The sequence below is a fragment of the Rhamphochromis longiceps genome, linkage group LG22, assembly GCF_057381845.1.
Source record: "Rhamphochromis longiceps isolate RC_006_pf linkage group LG22, R_longiceps_female_GT1.1, whole genome shotgun sequence".
Taxonomy (NCBI): Eukaryota; Metazoa; Chordata; class Actinopteri; order Cichliformes; family Cichlidae; genus Rhamphochromis; species Rhamphochromis longiceps.
Window position 1 is genome coordinate 18,495,610 of NC_140577.1, and position 21,157 is coordinate 18,516,766.

The 21,157-nt window shown below is 41.1% G+C and overlaps 1 protein-coding gene across 5 annotated transcripts in view; it reads right to left on the reverse strand.

The window, feature by feature from the left end:
• The window catches only part of LOC146643897 (uncharacterized), a 45,075-nt gene extending 24,175 nt beyond the window's left edge, over positions 1–20,900 (reverse strand). For 2 of the 5 annotated variants that reach the window (XM_085396471.1, XM_085396474.1), the window contains exons 1-11: positions 20,685–20,900; positions 6,475–6,543; positions 6,004–6,028; positions 5,884–5,901; positions 5,551–5,619; positions 4,252–4,388; positions 4,057–4,164; positions 3,519–3,576; positions 3,388–3,435; positions 2,962–3,030; positions 2,600–2,739 (exon numbers count right to left, since the gene is read on the reverse strand). In XM_085396471.1, the coding sequence (XP_085252597.1) occupies positions 2,600–2,739; positions 2,962–3,030; positions 3,388–3,435; positions 3,519–3,576; positions 4,057–4,164; positions 4,252–4,388; positions 5,551–5,619; positions 5,884–5,901; positions 6,004–6,028; positions 6,475–6,543; positions 20,685–20,708 (765 nt within the window). In that variant the 5' untranslated portion in view covers positions 20,709–20,900. Of the gene's footprint in view, positions 1–2,599; positions 2,740–2,961; positions 3,031–3,387; positions 3,436–3,518; positions 3,577–4,056; positions 4,165–4,251; positions 4,389–4,944; positions 5,296–5,550; positions 5,620–5,883; positions 5,902–6,003; positions 6,029–6,474; positions 6,544–20,684 lie in introns of those variants that run through there. The other 3 variants (XM_085396472.1, XM_085396469.1, XM_085396473.1) reach the window with 2 other exon arrangements.
• Between the last annotated feature and the right edge of the window lie 257 nt (positions 20,901–21,157).

Sequence of the window (21,157 nt, forward strand, 5' to 3'; positions counted from 1 at the left end):
AAAAGGAAGCTAGCAGGCTGGAACCAACAAACTGGAGGCTCGGGGCTTGACTGGAAAGGAGACCATCGTCGGCTTCAAAAGTCACTGGAATATTCCAAAACGAGCACAAAAGGCACCCATCTGTCACATGCGGGTATTCTAAAAACCTGAGCTTAGAAAAAATTACCAATACAGTGGGCTTCAGTTTGCGTTGAATCTCTTCAGGGATGTTAATGCTGGAGAAGAGACTTCTCCTTGAAGACAGCACCTTCTCGGCTCTCTGCAGGAGCAATCCACGGTCCGCTGTATCCATTGTTTGCCAAATTGTTCTGTGACCAGCTCAGTTCAAACAGACGATCCACATGCAATTCCAAAAGGAACTTAACAAAAAGCGAGCTTCTCTTTCAGAAAGCTGATACAAAAACCACTTGGTCAAGTAAAACATAGCAAGAGAGCCAAAAGGGAAAACAAAACACAACAGGTGAAAACAAGTAATCCCCAAAGAAAACCAACACCAAACAGGAACACACAAGGAAAAAAATCTGAACCAGGAATGGCTGGAAAGTTTGAGTACTGAATCATACACAAACAATCTAGCAAATGAGATGGGCAAATCAAGAAACTTATACACAGGGGGGGCTGATTGGATAATCAACCACATGTGTGAAAGATACAAAAGCAGGAGTAACCATATGTAGACACAAAGGGTAAGGAATTTACAAAATAAAACAGGAAGTCGTTTGAAGTGATGTCACAGAGGGACACAGAGTGACTTTGGTGGGTGGAGGGAGTGAACCAAACATAAATCAAATCTGAAATCAAAGCCTAGATTTCAATCTCAAGCAAACTGGTGCCAAAGTGGTTGACACTACCGCGAAGCAGTCGCAAGAAGATCTTTCTGATGAAAAGGGTATTATTGACTTCTGAGGTGGAAAAAGTGTGCTTAATTTCTTTTATTAATAAATTTATATCTATTGATCATTTTGCTGACTGACTGAAAGAGTCTAGCAGTGATGTTCAAGCGTACCACAATTAGGTCCAGGAGCTGAATCAAAGAATCGTATTTGCTTGACGTAAAATTGTAAATAAATAAATAAATACTGTCATCACCCACCCCACAGATGGATCTTTGTTTTTCCAGTGGTATCACAAATTCAATTTCTTGATGCATGCTCAATCATCCAGGTAAGTAAATCACCAAAGGTTGATTCTGTTCATCTGGACGTAGCGTTTTCAGAGGAAGAAACGTTTCGTCACTTATCCAAGTGACTTCTTCAGTCTCAGCTGACTGCAGGTTTCCCCAATCTTATAAACAGTACATTTGCACAATGACTGAAGCCAGCCCACTGAAGGAACAATGGGCTGGGAGGTCAGTTTTTTCATCAATAATTATGCAAATTCTCACAACCATTGATCAACAACCACTGATCAAAGCCCACTGATCAATGGCCATGAGTACCATTCACAAACCAAGTGTGTTTCCTTTTAGAACGGTCTTAATTCCACCTACTTCACATACAAGTGTCAGTTCTACAGGCAGAAACAGGTATGTGGATGACACCTGGGTGAAAATCAAATCTCAGGACGTACCACATTTCACGGATCACATTAACTCGGTGGATCGACACATCAAATTCACCAGGGAGGATATGAAAAGTGGCAGGTTAGCCTTCTTAGGCTGTGAGATTTCCATCAGTAATGGGGGACCTCTAAAAGCTGATGTGTACCGTAAACCTACACATACAGATCAGCATTTAAGGTTTGACACTCATCATCCACTGGAACATAAACTGGGTGTCATTAGGATGTTACAACATAGAGCGAACACCATCCCCACAGACACAGTGGCCAGGGAAGAAGAGGAACCTCACACCAAGAAGGCCCTGAGTAAATGTGGTTATCCCAGCTGGACTTTTGTCAAAGCTGGGAAGGCGCCAAAAGAAAGCTCCAGCCAATCCATGAGAGAAGGACAACCGCTGCCAAAGCGAAAACCTGTAGTGATCCCTTATGTTAAGTCTAATTGTTGAATGTGTCATTGTGTTTCTTAAATTTGTAAAGTTATAGTTCAATCTATAGGATCAAGACATTCCTTTGTCTCTGACCACCTCTCCAGCCACTCCATGCTGGGGGAGGCTTTATCACAAGCACATCCCTTGTGAAGATTCTGTTTGATGTTAATTCCTGCTTTTATGATCCTTTTGGTGAGCAGGAAGTCACGCACACAGAGACACACGCACACACACAGTACCTTGTCTTTGTAACCAAGGGGGGGTGCTTTTGCTGTGATGTGTATTGTAACAGTTGTCAATAAAAAGGCGACGAGGACAGCTGCTCTTTGAAGGATTTGGGCTAGAGATAGGTGAGGAGTGTGAGCTCAGTGTGAGTTAGTCTTGTAGTTTAATTTGAAGATGAAGAGTTTGAAAGTCTGCATGATGACGCATCCACTCATATCTCAAATCTTAACTTCCCATTACATCAGCCCGACTACTTCAAATCATCTGATTGCCTTCTAAACAACTCAGCTGAACTCTCAAACTGTACAATTTGAAATCCTCTAAGTTACAACTCATCTCAAGCAATTAACTTAATTAATATGGTCTTTGATGCCACTGCTACTTACAAAATACCAAAAGATGTGGTCAAAGCTCAGGACGTGTTTGATGATCACGTGGGCGCCGACTGTTAGGCCGCAGAGCGTGCAGAGGTAATGCTTCTTCTCATCTGCTCCGACACAAACGCACTCGACGAGGTGCTGCATGCCTGTAAGATCACGATGACACAGATAGTTTAGAGGAGAGGGAACCAGTTTGTCAAACTCTGCCTCGCTGGTATGTCAAGGACGAAAAAAGAGATTGTTAATCATGCTGTTGAAGTGCTCCAAAAAAAAAAAAAAAAAAAGAGCATTCTTTTACTTGAGCAAATGAATGAATGAGTTTATTTGAAAACAAATATGGCTTTGTTATTTTGGTGGTTGTTACTGACCAAGAAGCGGATGTTTCCTGTTGCTGTCTTTCTGGTAAGCCAGGATCGTCATCTTCCCTGGCTTGAAAGCTAAGAGAGAAAATGATTAGATTCAAGTGATTAAACACTGACTGAAAGACAGTAATAAAGAGTAAATGTGAACAGATATATATTTGGTAAATAAAGGTGCCACAACAAGATAAATGACAAAGCTTTGAGTCATAATATGAAAACAAACCACGTAATGTGGCTTAAACATGATATGTGCGATACCATGAAGAGTGTCAGACTAGCCACAAAACAGACTTTGTGGTGAAGATGATTTCTATTGAGAAAAACCACCTCTGAAAACAGCAGATGGCAGCAGTTGTGATTCTAATTAATCAGATGTTAAAACACTGAATTCACAACTTGATTGATCAGTGAGAAAAAAAAAAATGCACAAACCTTGAATCAGCTTGAGAAGCTTCTCATTTTCACCTAGAGTGAGCATCACTGCAAAGAAGATTCAGATCATTTTCAGCAGTGCAAAACTAAATAAAACTGTCACACAAACACTACATGGATCGATCTTATACCTTCTGAGTAGGTGCTGCTTTTAAGCTTTTCCATAAGACGATCAGGTAAATGCAGCATCTGCAGAGAGAAAATGCAGAATATAACTGTAGAACTGAACAGTAGCTATAAAAAATAAAAACACTTTTGTGATCAGCCTGCATTTCTTAAGATATTTTCGTATACCAGATAAAAACAGAGTGATCCACCTGATAGACAAACAAACCAATTTCCCTAATTTTTTTTTTTTTTTTACTAGAAATCAAAAGGGTTATGTGCTGGATATACAGCAACTGACACTTTATTAGGCATATCTTGTTAGTATCAACTTGCCCCCTGCCACTGCAAATCTCTTGGACAAGTCTGTATAAACCCTAGAGGCAGTCATGTGGGAAAATCCCAGCAGATCAGCAGCTTTAAAACACCTGAACTAGCCAGTCTGGCACCAGCAACCACACCATATGTTCTGTCTACATGCATAAATGAACCGAGTTACTGCCATGTGATTGGCTGAAGAAATACTCCTACATTACTTCCACACGCACGCACACACACACACACCTGCAAGTCCATAGACGCTTCTTCTTTTACTCTGTTTTTGAGTTCAGTCTCTTTCATTTTCTTGCTGGGGATCCAGGAGAAACTCATTGCATTGGGATCCATGCAATTCTTATCAAAAAGCAAAAAGTTAGAATTAATCTTACAAATTAAACACTAAATATTCCTGCTTTATATTTTATGTTGTTCAGTACTCACAATGTAGTTGCTGTAATGGTCCATAGAAAAGAAGTGCCTTAAAACATTACTAGGTAAACTCTTCTCACCACAGATGTGACACAAGTAAAAAGAGGTCCGTGACTCTGGACTGAAACACAGACTCAGCGCAGACAAGCCTGAAAGAAAGTCAATTTGAAACAGGACGATTACTTCAAACATCAAACAAGCTCTTTTGTTTTAAACAGGCTGATGTAATACAATTTCACATTCATCTACATCTAGGTGATAAATCCTATGTTTGTCCAGTAGCAAACTTAAGATTTAGGTTCCTGAACTCGCTTAAATGCTGCTACAGTAATGCGAAAGGCAAACAAGTGTAAAAATCAATGACGATTTACTTTTAATACCCATATAGGGGCTAAAAAGACAGTAACAGATTACATTAATCTATATTGTGCTGCACATATAAGCACTCAAGTGTGTCTTGGTCATCAGCTGATTCTGCCAAGATGTTATCCCAACTAAAATCCTTCCCAGAGAACACTACTATATCTCTCGCATGAATTAAAATACATTAATAAAAGGTTCCTCCAGTTCTTATGAAAACTCAACACTCACACATATTTGCATGAACTTTCATACAAAAATCTCTCTAAAATGGCGAACAAAACCCAACACCCACAAAACCAAACCTGTAGAGCAGGGTAGGTGTGATAGGTTTAAGCTACAAACCTATTCGCTGGAACGTTCAAGACAATTCAACTACACAGCAAAAGCATTGAACACCAAGTAGGCAAAGTTCTTTGTGTTACTCATATATGAGGGAGAGAACCACGACAAGCGCTGTTCCTTCGCTTAACCTCAGTCGCTCTCGTCCGCACCCCCGTAACACTGCTCTTTTATTGAGGTTACATGAATATACATAGGTTCATTAACATACAATATGACGTCTACATACAAACAAAGAGTACCTTGCCTGTGCGTTGTGTAAGTGTGTGTGTGTGTGTCCCCATAAATGACTTCCCTAAACCTGCTGGTCTGGAAGTCCAGCAGTTCATCTAAACAAAAGGCACTTAGACTAAAACAGACATAGATACGTTTATCCTGCCATAAAATAATAAGAGAAGGTACGACCTCTCCCATGCTCCCAGGATGTGGGTGTGAATCCCAGAGCACTCTGGAATGCACACAAAGTCTTTGCAGACTATTAAGGATCAAACCTCTACCAACATGACATTGATTATACAACTCTAAGCATATATGAGTAGATATTTCTAAGCATAAATGACAATCAACAATACAAATCTAACAAGGTGCACTTTGAGAAAATGTACTCACCCACAATGGGATGTTTGAGGCAATTCTTTTTTTCTGGATCCGCAAAAATGATATGAGGTACACCTTTGGCTTTAAAAAGCAAAAACACATGTCAAAGTGAAAGAACGGACTACCTTAAGCTTCCAATAAATAGGGGAGCCTTCTACACCCTGCTTTTTAGACCTTATTTAAAGAAAAAAAAAAAAAAGACAAACTTCAGACAACCACCTCCTCAGGACCATCGTAAGCCTTTATTGCTAGTTCCAGTGCAAAAACTCTACACATTGCACAGCAATAAATACAAAATAAAAACACTTAACACCAAGAAGGAAGAAAAAAAAACAAAAAACTTACCAACATTCTGAAACGTATCTGAAAAGAGGTAAACATTAAAATGAAAAACAGAAAAGATGAAAATGTATAATAGATCAGAGTTCACATGAACACTAATGTCAAGTAAAAACTGAGCATTACCATTTGGGAAAAGGTCTTTCAGTTTCTGTGGGTAAAGAACAGGAAACATGCAGAGATGGTTTATTATTACTTAGGTAAACGTGGGGACTGTCTTATTACACTGTACCACAGTTAACTAATCTTCTCACTCAAATTAATTCTCCTTCTCCTCCTACCACATTACAGAGATAAAATAACAGGTGCATTTAGCCTTTGGCTGGTTAGCACCTTTCTATACTGGTTTGGTGTGTTTACATGCAACTTTGGGTAAAAACAAAAAAACAAAACACCCCCCCCCCCTCCCAAAAAACAAAACAAAAAACAAACAAAACAAAACAAAACAAAACAAAAAAAACACACCGAGACAATAACCAATGCAAGGTTAAGTTATAGATAAAGCTGTTTTTATGTTCATTACTGAAGAAAGAATGTCATGCCCAAAAAAATAAATAGATTTAAAAAAACCAAATGTATATTAAGTCTAATGCCCACCTGGTGATGTACACCTGAAAATATGTGCTTCTTGTAATCAAACAGCCTTCTAAATTTGTAGAGGCAGAGCTGTGGAAAAAAGACAAAAGGTGCATTAGTCAAAGGTTTTTGCTACACAGCTGAGAGTTTGGCAGATGTTATGGAAATTTAGTGCTTTACACTGTTGCCAGGCAGAAATCCAGTCATTTTAAACAAGTATTCTCTTCTCCAGAGACATAAAGCAAGATACTGCCTTAATTGTGAAGATCCTGCAAGCCAGAACTTCCTCTACATGTAGGGGTCGAGGGATTAACACAGGTACGGGACAAAGAAAGCTGCATCTTAGTATATAACAAAATTATCTTCTACACAGGTTATTTAGGATTTAACAAACATAAGGCCCATGACCAAAGCCATATCAGCACACATTCAAAGTTCTCTCTTTTCCCCCCAATGTGCAATCTAGGTTCGGTATAATGATTTAAAACAATATTGCCACTTAAAATTGTAGCCATGCCACTGTGGAGCAATGTGTGCTACCCTTATAGCCTGAACCATGCAGGCAATGTAAAATGAAAAAAGGATCCATGGAAACTGCTATGTAGACTCCCTAAACAACATCCATTTAGATGTGTATTTAAATGCCATGATACATTCTAGATCAACAGGTTTTTCACTTTTTACAGAGGTAGTGTCGAGGTGACACCAGTGTCAGAGTTTCACCTCTGATACTGCTGGATAAACAGAAATCCAATCAGGAACGAGATCACACAGAGCTCAACTTGCCACTCGTGAGAGGGAAGTAGTTGCCTCCAACCCACTTAAAGTTCCTTCCCTCTGTAGGCTGCTTTTATTGTTTACACTCATGAACATTTATAACACTTGCTGCTATGTTAGGCAGATTACAGAAACCAAACATAACTTTACATTGGAGACTTTATTTTATTTTCGCTGGAAGAGAGATTTGATTTTGAAGTTACTTTTTGTTTAATTTTGTATTTGTTGTTTGGTCAAGTTTGTAAGACAGAAACACTGGAATGGTCTGTAAACACGGTTATAGTAGAAAAAGAAGCCAGTTTCTCTTTGTTTCCCTCACCACCATTGTGGTTTTTTATTAAAATAAAATGTTTTTGTTTTTTTGTGGCCATAGGCTCCTGCCTTTCTTTCTGTTATGAGTTTGAGTAAATGAATCGCTGCTGCATTTGTGCGCCCTCTGAGGAGGGTGCGTTTGCTCACAGCTGAAGGAGGGTGCCGTTAAAACAGTGCTATTATTAATTTGTGATGGTTGCTTCGGTTAGCTTCAAACAACATTATTAGCAAACTTACTCATGGGCAAATATAAAAAGAATAAATAAATCGCCCTTGTAAAAATGATCGACGATAGATAGGAACCCTCACATAAACATTTATCGTGTGGAAAAAAAGTTAGCATTCATCCTCCAGCTTCACTGCGTTTATGTTATGCTAACATAGCTGTGTCGCTAGCGATAACATAGCACATCATTATATACTAGTTATCCCAACTTCAGTAACCCCACAAACGTCACTGCTGTTTGTTTCCCGTCTTCATTTATGTTGGGAGAGACAGCAGAGCTGTACGTTTTAATTTATTCTGAAATCCCTCACTCAGAACATGGTATGTCATATTTAGTAGAAACTAGCGAGCTAACTTCCTGCTAACTTCTAACTCCGTAAAAATTAATAAATTCTGTTTTCATGGATGCCTGGATGTTAAACTTAATTGTTACACCTGGTAAAGCAGCAACACTGATCATTTTATTAAAGACGAAGGCATTTAGACATTTTTTAACGCTCAGCGATGCCACAGTGTTCGTTTGACTTTAGGACCTGAAGCCGAGTTTGGACCCCGATTACTTCGCGGCTCCTGACTACGGAAGCTGTAATGCTTTGACAATCCATCAAGCAGTGCGGCTTCGTAGCTTACCAAAGCCGTACTAAAATATCTGACAGATTTTTGAGCGCTGTGTACCACATAAAATCGGTTTGAGGTCACTAAGCATGACCAGAACCATAAGGCGCACTGTCATTTTTCCACAAGTCTCCAGCAGATCTGAAAGGCACTTCCTCAGTCTGTTACATTTATACTTTTTTTTGGTTTCTCATTCAGCGCCTACTTTTCCTGTTATTCAGGACGGTTTCGATCAAAACATCTCGTTCCTCATTTAACATTCTTATCTTTTCCTTTTACAGTCTTACACATCGATTCACCTCTCCTTTTATGGTTCTGCCCATCATCTCTGTCTCCCTTTCTTTGCGCACATCCTCATTCTCTATGAGCGTGGGTGGTTATATGTGGGGTCTTTAAGCGTGTCAAGCTCCTTACGTAGTTCTGCTTTTGCCTATACTTATCAAGATGTGTCAGACGGCAGTTAATGCTGCCTTTCTGCACACTTTCCTGTGATGCTGCTTCTATTCTATAACCATTTTCTGCTGTACTAACACAGGGCATGCTAGCAATATGATACCATCTACAGTTCCACAATGTAAGGTTCTTTTCACAGTGTGGGAAGCCAGTCTTCGTCTCTCTGCCCGTTACAGAAAGCTTTATAGCCATTATGACGTCAGGACAATTCCTGGAACTCTTCTCAGAACAACAACCCTTTCCCAGGCTTGAAACCAGATGTTTTCCATCATCGGTATCTGGGAACATAACCAATTGTGTAGACGAGTGTGCAGTTTTGTGAGATTGTAGGTCCAGGCCAACGAAAGTTCGGTGTCCTTATCCGACTGCGGACTGCCTGGACCTACAGCCATGCTGGTGCTTTCTAGAATGTGTTTTATTCTGCGTGTTAATACAAGAGTATTCAGTAACCACACCGTTAGCAGATTTACTAAATGATAAATGATACATGATAATATTGATGATAAACTGATGATAAGTGATGCAGACTAATGAAGTAATGATGAAATAATGACAGTACACGTGAATGATAACACAGTGACAGTAAAATAACATTCCTTATCCTGACAACAATCACCTAATTCAATCTTAACAAAGGGGCTGTTTTAGACCAGCCTGATAATAAATACAACAACCCAGTCCTATACATTTGTTTAAGATTCACATTGAAGAACATAATAACGTGGCGCACAGTGTGACGTCAAACAATGCGCACACCTTTGACGCTGCGTTTTCTCCGTTTTTCTAGTCCACACGTAAATGCAAAAACGGAGTTTTCAAAAATATCCACCCTGGCCGGAGTTTTTAAAAATCTTCGTTTTCAGTGACCAAAAACGCCGTTTACGTGTGGACGAAAGGTGCAAACGCATAGAAAAATCTGCGTTTTCAAAAATACCCGGGTACGTGTGGACATAGCCTGAGCATGCACCAGTTTATTGTATTTCCAGACTTGCTTTCGGCACAATTTACAGTGAACGCTACTCTGTTTTTTGTCAGACTTGAAATAGCTGAAATACCTTCACACTACGGAACTTCTATGGCTCTTCCGTTCGACAGTCTCTCCGGCATTGGAACCATCATCTGTTTTCTCTTCGGTAACCTTCGGTCACGCTCGGTTGATTTTTCTAGTCGGCACACTCATTTCCTCCATTACCCGGGCGGTACGGTGGCTGGCTGCTTCCCAAACAAATACACATGTGCGGCTTGGCACTTGTGCTGTACGTAACAAGTCACGTGACGTGACGCTGCGGCTGTGATTGGTTCGGCTCTGCGCTACTTAATTTGGATTGGCTGTTTTTTTTTTTAGTTGTTTTTTTTTTTTTTTTTTTTTTTTTAGACGACAAGAGCGGCGAGGTCTATCGCAATAGTTTAATTTTTCTATCGAGAAAACGTTATATCGCAATACATATCGTTATCGTTCTATCGCCCAGCTCTACATCATCCGATATATATCGTTATATCAAACAGCTCTAAACATATCCATCATCCTTTGAATTCTCTCCACCGAACTCTCCTAACTGAAGTTTTTGTGGAAAATATATTATTATGTGGCAGGGCTTTTAATTTGTGACATATTAATCTAGAAGCTAATGAATGTGCAAAGCATAGGGCCTTAGAAGAAGTATTTTTCTTGTAACTGGCTACGTGCCTGCACAGTCAGAACAGGATGTACTCAGGATGTGTGCCGCCATATGATCCTGGGCCTCGTAGTGAGAACAACAGGAAAAACCTGGTATGAAAGGCAGTTGATAGCTTGTTATAGAAAATTACCAAAAAAGGAACTGTATCTAACTGTAACTGACGCATGTTATGTTATCTGCTTACGCATGAAGAGGGTAAACGCTGACATATAAAACAATAGGTTGAAGTGCTTTTCTTTGAGATCAACACGGAAGGTGCCATTGTGTAAATCTCCCATACATGTATGCTAATAAATAATTGTTGGTTAACTGGACCTGCTCTGAGTAGTGGTTGTTTGTTCTCAGCCCAACATCAAAGAATTCGGGACATTTTCTACTGCCATCTGTCACTTGATCACCAGCTTTCTGACAAACAGCAAGTGAAGACGGAAAACGTTGTTTCTTAAGTTTAGACAGGTCCTCGTCAAAGATTTGCCCTCTACACCTCCAAGAACCCAGCCATTAAACTCCCAATGACCCAACAATCCCTGAACTTATCCAAGATGGTGATAAGTTAGATATCAGCAGGAGGTTGAGCAGACAACTGAGCCTAGCACCAAAAGGTACTGGAGCCAGTGGCAACAAGTCCCATGGGGATGCTAAAAGTATCACTGAATATCTGTACATATAGCCCTTTTCCACTAGCTCAGCATGGCTCGAGTAAGTTTTTAGTGTTCTCCACCAGGTGGTAGTACCTGGTACCAGGTAGGGCAGGACAATATGGCCAAAAATATTTGTCACGATATATATTAGAAAATTTGCGATAACGATATAACTGATGCGAGACAAAATGTCAACACAAAGGTGTTTTTTTTTTTTTTATTTGGAGCACATTTCTACAAGAAAGATAAGTTACCATATTTATTGGGCCATAATGTGCACCGGATTATAAGGCGAAACCAAACAGTTAGATAAGGCGAACTTTACTCAACTCATTCTTCTTGCTTCCTCCACTTCTGTACCATTGACTCATTAATGCTGAATTCTCTCGCAGCTGCTCTATTCCCATGTTCTACTGTGTGACTGATAGAGTTTGAAATCCACTTCATATGTCTCTTAGCAGGTGCCATTTTAGGGTCCTTATAAACGTACAACACGGTAGATGGACCGATCTGACACTGACCTAAATTACTGGATCGGATATCGGAGAGAAATAAAAAATGTAATACGATCCAATAAATATCAAAAAAAAAAAAAAAGCACCTCACAAAACTTGGACATGTCATAACTCAGCTCATAACCGTAACACGTCGGAGCAGTATGCATCACGTGATAGAGCAGCTGTGGCGTGCGAGACCTGTTGGCGTCTGGTTGAGTATTTGTAGCCTCGCTACCAAACCGGCATTTCATCTCCGAGAAAGTTATCCCAGAGAGAAGTAAAGCAAGTGTGTAAGTTCATCTCTGAATGTTTGTAAAGCACTCCAGCGCTAAGCTTAACAACCGATATATGGAGTGACTGCCTCTCTCCCCCTCCCTCTCCTGCTGCTACTTCAAACTTGAAACTGATTAATGATCAGCTGATCGGCTTTTCTGTCGCGAGTCCGTCTCTCGTTTGTTTATCGCCCACTTCGCGCCAGAAAGAGGAAATCAGCGGCTGAACAACAGTAGCACGTTTAAGCTTGATAATCTGTGGTTAGAATTTATTTAATATTACTTTCTACACCAGGATCTTTTTCTACGTAGCTGACAGCTGGTAACTGTGCAGGGGCGGATCTAGCAAAGTTTAGCCTGGGGGCCGATAGGGCATGAACGGGGGAAAAGGGGGCACAAAGACATACTTTTCTTTCTTATTCTCATTTAAAAATGTCTAGCTTTTAATAAATAATTATCTGAATCTTACACCCAAAGTTTTAATCTGATGTAAAATGTATAGAAGTCCATTACTGTATATAGTAGCTATTAAGTCTAATATACCCTAGTAAGCTATAGTACTTTTTCCTTTGGGAAGGTACCATCTGTGCAGTCTGCAATTCTGTTGAAGAAAGATGTTAAATCTATTTAATTATTCTTGAAAAATAGTTGTTTTTTTCCCCCCCACACTGCATCAAATTAAAGTTGATTACATCGATTAAGCATCATGAGGTGGGGTGGTTCCCTATTTTTATTTTTAGCTGGGCGTTTGCAACCCTATTAATTAGGTTGCTTACTCTTTAAAATACCAGAATAGGGAGGATGGAGTAGGTTTAAGTTTATTAGATTGATCAGTATTGCTGAACTATGAAATATTTTGGGTGCAGTGTATTTTTTTTTTTTGCATACAGGTATAACAGAATAGCTTTAGTGTTTGTTTGTTTTTTAAAACTTGAGTATGAACTTATACAAAATGCAGCAAGATATTTAAAAAAAAAAAACACAAAAAAAACCCACTATATCGGATTCATATCGGTATCAGCCGATATCCAAATTTATGATATTGTATCGGACATAAAAAAGTGGTATTGTGCCATCTCTACAATACGGTAATATTATGTTGAAGTACAGTACTCCGCAAGGCTCCTGACTACGGGAGCCGTAATGCTCTGACAGTCTATTAAGCGGTGCGGCTTCGTAGCTTACCAAAGTCGTACTAAAACATTTTTTGACAAATCTTGACAGAGTGCCGTGCACCACATAAAGTGCTTTTGTGGCTATCTGACAGACAAAAACCAAACCAGTTCCACATCACTGAAGTTGCATGTTTTTAAAAAACAATTCTGGTTCATCCGTTTCATTCAACGATCCGCTTCCGCCCTTCTCATTCTCTGTCGCCGCTATACTTTTTCCGCCATATGCATACTAAAACCAAGGCACTGCGCATGCGTGTTTTACCCATATTCTATCGCAATTTCTTTTTTTCTTATCATTGCCTAACATTATACCGGTATTCCCGTGAACAGTATAATATGGCCCAGCCCTAGTACCAGGAACTTTGTTTTCCCACTTAGTTGGGGCTCCAAGCAATCCAAAAATAATGTCAGACTGCATGTCACCAATTGGCTTGTCAGTGGCAATCGCATGATGAGTTACGAAAATCAAAACACCATTTTTGAAATGCAGCAACAACGGAAATGGCTACACAAAATAGAACACCGTGGTCCCCAAGTCTGAGAAAAAGCCATAAACCAAACACCTGCTATACCATTGCCTCGATGTCCTCATTTGTTGTGGCATTTGTGTTTGAGGTCGAGCATTACTATAAATCTTACTTCATCTGTTTTGTTGTGATTTTGCCTGCAACATGGTAAGCAGTGATGAAGCCCAGAGTGGGTATGCATATCCCCGTGACAGTTGCACCTCTCTGAAGGTTTTGCAATCTATGACTTTGCCCAAAAAAAAAAAAAAAAAAAAAAAAGGGGGGGGGGGAGCCTGTGAGTCAAGTCCAAACCATAGCCTCTCCCCCGTTTTGACCAATTAGAAGCACAATTGCTTATATTAGAATATATTATCTTGTGTAACACCAAATTAGGGTAATTCTTTTTCAGGAAAATGGCTACAGCTAACTGCTTGCAGACTGTAACCTTGTCAAAGACAATTTCATTTATACCCACTGATAAGGCACATGAGGCTGCCACAGTATTCTCCTGAACAGTGTTGGGAAGGTTACTTTTAAATGTATTCCAATACAGATTGCAGAATACATGCCCCAAAATGTATTTCGTAACGTATTCAGTTACGTTACTCAATGAGAGTAACGTATTCTGAACTTTGGATTATTTAATATATTATCATACTTTTCACAACTACATGAATGCGTTATTGCTGTTTGATTCATTACTATAACTGAATGTTACTCGCCATACCAAAACCAACTAGATTTTTAAATCTTAATATAAAATTGGTAACAGTAGGGTGGACATTAGGTAAGGCTGCACTTTTTGCAGCGATCTCGTATAGGAAACTATTCCGCGCGTATATAAAACAGGTCCGTGGCTCCGAACTGTAGTAAAGGGACCTCTGGCTAATACATCGGAGTCTGTGTCGGGCTCGTAGCCGAAAACTAGCTTTACTTTGTTGTCTGGGTCATAGCTTACTTAAAGCTGGGCTCGTCAGGCACTCTTTTTGGCTGCAGTGGTTATTATTAGATTTACATGCTTCCATCTCCTGCTTTTTCTTGATGACAACTTGTACTTTTTGACTCTCCTTTTTCTCCCTTCCTCGCGCTCACAGACACATAACGGGTATGGCAGTCCATTGTCCCTGCAGCACGGACTACACTGCCCATGAGGCTACATTCTTTAGGGCCATGCCTGTAACACTCTGCCTATTGCCTTCATACTATTTAATTTTTTTTATTTTTTTTTTTTATTATTTTTTTTTAAATAGTAATTTTAAAAAAATATTTCACGTCATTATGCGGGCCGCAACATGGGCCGCGAGCTCATCATTCTCCAACCAAAATTGACTGAACCAGCCGCAAGAGAAGATCCAAACTATGCTTCACATTGTCATGAATTCCCCCTTACTTTTGCAGTTTTGCCTCCACCACGATAAAAAAAAATATAATAACAATAATAACAACAATAAATCACACTTCATGCACAGCTCTCTCTCAGTGTACGTCAAGAAAAATTCGCCATGAAAAATCTGTTTTCTGTAATATTTGCTTGCTTATTACCCACCAGTCTACCGTTGTTTACAGCGCTGTCTGACGCTTTTTTTGGGGGGGGGGGGGCAGCGCTGTTGTTCTCAGCCCAACATCAAAGAATCGGGACACCTAACCTCAGCCTGGTGGCCCCTCTCTCCAATCTGTTCCTGATTCAATCTACCAAGTTAAGTTACCATGTGTCTTTTAAATCGACCATCATCCAGGTCAATTGCTATGTCTTCTGTACCAAAGTTGGCAGTTTCTTTCTGGCTCTTGTGCCTATTCTGGGTGAAAAAAATACTATAAAGTCAACAAGAGAAAAATGGTCTTCCTGTGCCAGCCGAAGTGTCTGCCGGTTCACGTTCCTGACATTGGTTCTGTGGTAGCTGAGGTCTTTCTGCTCCTGAATTTGATGGACATGGTAGTCTGAAGGTGCTATGCAGACTTGCGTCGACATGCTCCCGTCTTTGGTACTTTATGATGTAGGTCTTCTCTTCAGCAGGGGGAAAAATAAAGAACCTTGTATTGGGTTAAAACCGCAAGGTAAGGGGAAAAAAAAAAAAAAAAAAAAAAAATCCAAATACAGCCTTTTCTTCTTGTACATTTCTTTGATCACTGTTGGGTTTTCACTTATTTGTCTTTATGGTAAACTCTTCTATGGTCTCCCTTCTTTTTCAATCAATATTTAAACATAGCATTACCGCCATAATGCTTCACTCAAAGGAGACAGACGGAGGATGCAAATATCCATCTCTGATTAGCTGAAGTATCCCTTGGGGAAGGTCACATATATAGAGATCAACTGTACAGATGCACATCCGTGAGCAGATATTCCCCTGTTCTCAAGGCTGTTCCTGCAGTTATCTCCAGCTCCTTCAGAGATGACTTTTATCTTACCTGTTCTTTCAGAAATGTTTTTTTTCCTAAATTAGAATCCCATCTACTTAGTGATCCGACAGCTCTACTGCCAGACAGTTTTTCCCTAAGGAACCTCTGTTCCACTGCTGCACCTTGCCACCTTCTCAACCACATGATGGGTAACATGCTTCCTGAAGGGCCCTTGAAAGGTTTCCACCTTTGGCCTTTCTTCGGGGCAATCGTCAGTTGCTGAGTCTGTCTGATCTGCCCTAGAGCTCCCAGCTGACAATTTCCTATTCCTTAACCTAGAGCTGCCCATCTAAGGCAGCTGTTCCCAAACTTCTTTTGCCCTCCTTTGTGTTTACAATAAAATCTTCTCTCCCCCCCCCCCAACACAAACACATCCTCCAGCCACACACAAACTCAGATTCCATTGCAGTGCACCTCAAACCTTTTGTAAACAATTAAAAGTAAACTGCAATAAATTACAAGTAGCAAAAAAAACAAAAACACACACACACACACACACACACACACACACACACACAAAATTAATTATTTCACATGTAGTTGTTTTTTTTACCCAGCACATGATCCCGATGCAGGGGAAACTAATTCTGTCGGTGAAACCTACCATGGCACCGCTGTTGTGCAGGTGAAGCCAAAGGCAAGATATGCTTAATCATATTTTCTAGTCTTTGGCACGGAAGGAAGTTGTTTGGAAGCATATTTGGCGATGCTTCATCTTCTGTTTTGCATTTGTGTAAGAGCCCCATCAAAAACTTGTCCATCATGCTAGCAGTGGAATACTTCGAGGACCTCCTTAATCCCACTGCTACGTCTTCCGAGGAGGAAGCAGAGTCTGGGGATGACTCGCCAATTTCCGGGGGCGAGGGCACTGAGGCAGTTAAACAACTCCTTCGTGGCAGAGCCCCTGGTGTGGATGAGGTCCGCCCCGAGTTCATGAAGGCTCTGGACGTTGTAGGGCTGTCCTGGTTGACACGCCTCCACAATGTTGCGTGGAGATCAGGGGCAGTACCCCAGGACTGGCAGACCGGGGTGGTGGTCTCCATCTTTAAGAAGGGGGACCGGAGGGTGTGTTCTAACTACAGGTGTGTCTTGCCCATTGCAACGGGCCATTTGATCCCTATACAACCGTTGCAAGAGTTTGGTTCGCATTGCCGTCAATAAGTTGGACTCGTTCCCAGTGGGTGATGGGGTCGGCCAGGGCTGCCCTTTGTCACCGATTCTGTTCATGATTTTCTAGGCACAGCCAAGTGGCGGAGGGCTTTCACTTCGGTGGCCCCAGAATCTCGTCTCTGCTTTTCGCGGATGATGTGGTTCTGTTGGCTTCATCGGGTGATGGCCTCCAGCTCGCACTGGAATGGTTCGCAGCAGAGTGTGAAGCAGCAGGAATGAGGATCAGCACGTCCAAATCTGAGGCCATGGTTATCAGCCGGAAAACGGTGGAGTACCCACTCTGGGTCGGGGATGAGTTCCTGCCCCAAGTGGAGGAGTTCAAGTATCTCGGGGTCTTGTTCGCGAGTGATGAGAGAAGGGAGCCGGAAATCGACAGATGGGTTGCACCGGTCCGTCGTGGTGAAGAGGGAGGTCGGGGGAGAGGACATTAAGCCACTTTCACTCACTGGTCACTTTTTGAACCAGACCATTCTAGTATTAGGCTGGACGCCCTTTTGCTTACAGAGCTTCCTGAAATTGTCAGAGCTTCCTTAAATTGTCATGCCATATATTCAATAACGTACTGGAAAAATTCCTAAGAGATTTTGGTCCACATTTACATGATAGCGTCACACAGGTACTACAGATTTATCGGCTGCACATCGAGGATGGGAATCTCCAATCCTGCTACATCGAAAATAAGCTCTGTTTGATTCAGGTCCAGTCTCTGTGGAGCCAATTTCAGTACAGGGAACTCATTGTCATGTTCAAGAAATCAGCTTGAGATGATTTCAGCTTCGTGACATGGCGTGTTATCCTGCATGGACAGCAGCAATACTCAGGTAGGCTGTGGTGGTTAAATCATGCTGAGTTGGTACTAATAAGTCCGAAGTATGCCAAGAAAATGTCCCCACCCCATTAAATCACCAGCAGCAGGCTGAGCTGTTGCAGCATAGTCAAGAGTCATTAGACTAGGCAATGAGTTCACAACCTTCTGTTGTCCAATTTTGGTGAACTGAGAGGAGTGGCACCTGATGTGGTCTTCTGCTTCTGCTACCCATCTGCTTCAAGGTTCAACGTCTTGTATATTCAGAGATGCTCTTCTGAAAACCTGGGTTGTAACAGCTGGCTATTTGGGCCAATGTAACATTCTGGACAGTCTCCTTCAGCCTCCCATTGTAATGCTCTGTGTGAACTTCAGCAAGTCATCTTGACCATGCCTGCATGCCGCACAGCACTGAGTTGTGTCCATGAGATTGGTTAAATAAGATAGTTGCACTAACAACATTACAGTTTGGTATGGAAGCTGTTCTGCCAAAATAAAAACCCTTACTCTGTCCAATACTGTACTAACTGACACTCTGAAATCTTGTACTGCTGCTCACTCCTGACACTTTTTACTATTTGCTGATTGACTTTTCTTCTGCTCGTCAAACACATTTCATTGCAATGTTGACCCTGTGCCAAGTATGACAGATAAAAATAAATTTAAAAAAAAAAAACTAAAACTGAACATGACTGTCTGGAACATGAAAAGCATTATGTAGTATTTTTAGATGCACTTGTATGACCTGTGTGTAAATGGTTCAAAGTGGTCCTCGGAGACTTCGATTTTTTTATTCTAGCAGCTGCAGCACCCCTAGTGTTTGAGAGTTGCCTAAAGAGTTAATATAAACATTTAATTCAAAGGTACATGGAAAACTGTTACAAGGGGCACAAGTATAGAAATATGTAAGAAAATTAAAAAAAAAAAAAAGTACCCTTGAATCTATATTTGCTGTTGGTGGCCATCAAAGACAGACAATGACTTCACACCATTTTATATTTATAAAAATAAAAAAAATAAAAATAAAAAACCCTCCACGTCCACATTATCATTTTCCAACGTTTCGAAGAGTTGTTCATCCACACTGAAACAACTGAAAACCATTATGTTCCTGCACTGCGCATGCGTGAAATGCAAGATGATTCTGCGTCATTTCCGTCTGCTGTTTATTTACTTTCCAGTGCTTTGAAACTTTGCAGCATAATGTCGAGGAAAAGCACAGTTTTTTTTTGTTTTTTTTTTAAATGAGAAGGTGGAGTTGTTGCTGCGAGTAACACAAGACTACAAAGTTGCAAAAGCACCATCTCAGTGTGGACGGAAGGCCAAAACTGAGAGAAAAAGATGTGTTTTCAAACAAAAACGTGTTAATGTGGACATGGCCTTAATCTAGCCTCCAAGTGTCCAGAGCTGCGTCAGCTACTCATTTGTAGTTCAAGTAGTATTTGTATTCAAGTGGATTATTTATACCTTCACAGCTGTTGCTACAAAAAAGCAACACGTGGTAGAGACACATCTGTACCATGAACTAGAGATGGGTCGTCGTGAACGAAGCGGCTCTTAGGGACGGATCTTTGAAGTGAACGACGGGAGCCGGCTCCTTATTGGAAGTAGTGGGGGAGGGTGTTCTCTCTCGCCGCATGTGAGCCAGCCTTGTGTTTACGCTGAGCAGAAGGGGGAAGGGTGCAAAAAGCCTTGTGTTTGTGCTGAGTAGAGGGGGAAGGGGCTGAGTAGAGGAGGAGGGGCAGTAGTTACACTTGCAGCAGCAGTACCACAGGAACAGAGCAGGGAGGTGAGAGAGAACGTGAGCAGGAGACACCAAGAGACAAAATCAACACAGTCATCTCTCTCTCTGCCAGTATAGACACTACCAGAAGGAATCCCTCACCAGATGTAGTACTGGAAGTGAGATACTACACTGATGAGCCCCTTTGCCAGAGAAGTGCAGACCCACTGAGATGGTAGGACAGGGGTGGGCAACTCCAGATCTCGAGGGCCGGTGTCCCTGCAGGTTTTAGATGCGTCCTTGAACCAACACAGCTGATTTAAATGGCTAAATTAGCTCCTCAAATGTCCTGAAGTTCTCCAGAGGCCTGGTAACGAACTAATCATGTGATTCAGGTGTGTTGACCCAAGGTGAGATCTAAAACCTGCAGGACACCGGCCCTCGGGGCCTGGAATTGCCCACCCCTGTGGTAGGAGAACAAGGCTTCCATTTATCCAGGTCTTACATTGTGGCAACATCAGTCCCCTTTGAGAGAATCTGATCTGGTTTCTTCCTGATAGAAGAAACCGGATCAGCTCCTCAAAGCTGAGGCACTTGGTATTTCTAAATGCCAAACTTTACCTAAATTAAAAGATCTGGGTGTTCATTTATTTTTATTTACATAATAAAAATATTTTATATAATAAACCATTTTTAAAAAAACAACAACATCTTTTTACATTACGAATTCATTTGTGCATAATTTTATATTGTTGTTGATAATAAATTAATTAAAGCAACAAAACAACCTGAAGAGCCGCTCCGGAGCCGAAAGAGCTGGCTCTTTTTAGTGAATCGAGCCAATTAAGCCGGTTCTCAAAAAAGAGCCGGAATTCCCTCATCACTACCAGAAACCTTAGGACAGCCACGAGAGAAGCCTGGTCACGACGCCCGTTATCGCCGCGATACCCTGATATTGATACAACAATCAATGCACCCACCTGGCATTTAAAGCTGCACTCCATGTTCAGTTTACTGGTGCTGTAAACCAACTAAAAACTCTTCTCTCCAGACAGGAAATGTTTAAAAAAAAAAACCCCACACAAACAGGGGGAAAAAAAGTCGTCTTCTAAGGCATCGGCATGCAGCTCCAGTCCAAACACCAGCACACGGAGCGAATTGTTTCGCTCTAACCTGGGCTTAGCTGGCGGGAGATTGCTTTTTAAAGCAGCAGCGGTCTGACTCCTCCCTCCTCTGACGCTCAGTTCGTACCGGCAGGAAGTTGTGTGTGAAACGCGGGCATGGAGAGAGAGTGTTGTTGTCGTTCTACCGCTTTTTGTCGGAGAATTTATTAGTACTCAAAGAAAATAAAGAATTTCAAATAATGTGTCGCTCCTGTAATGAAACGAAGAAGGCGACGTACTGTGAAACGCAACACAGTGTTGTTTTATGCAGGTGACATAAACGAGGAAAA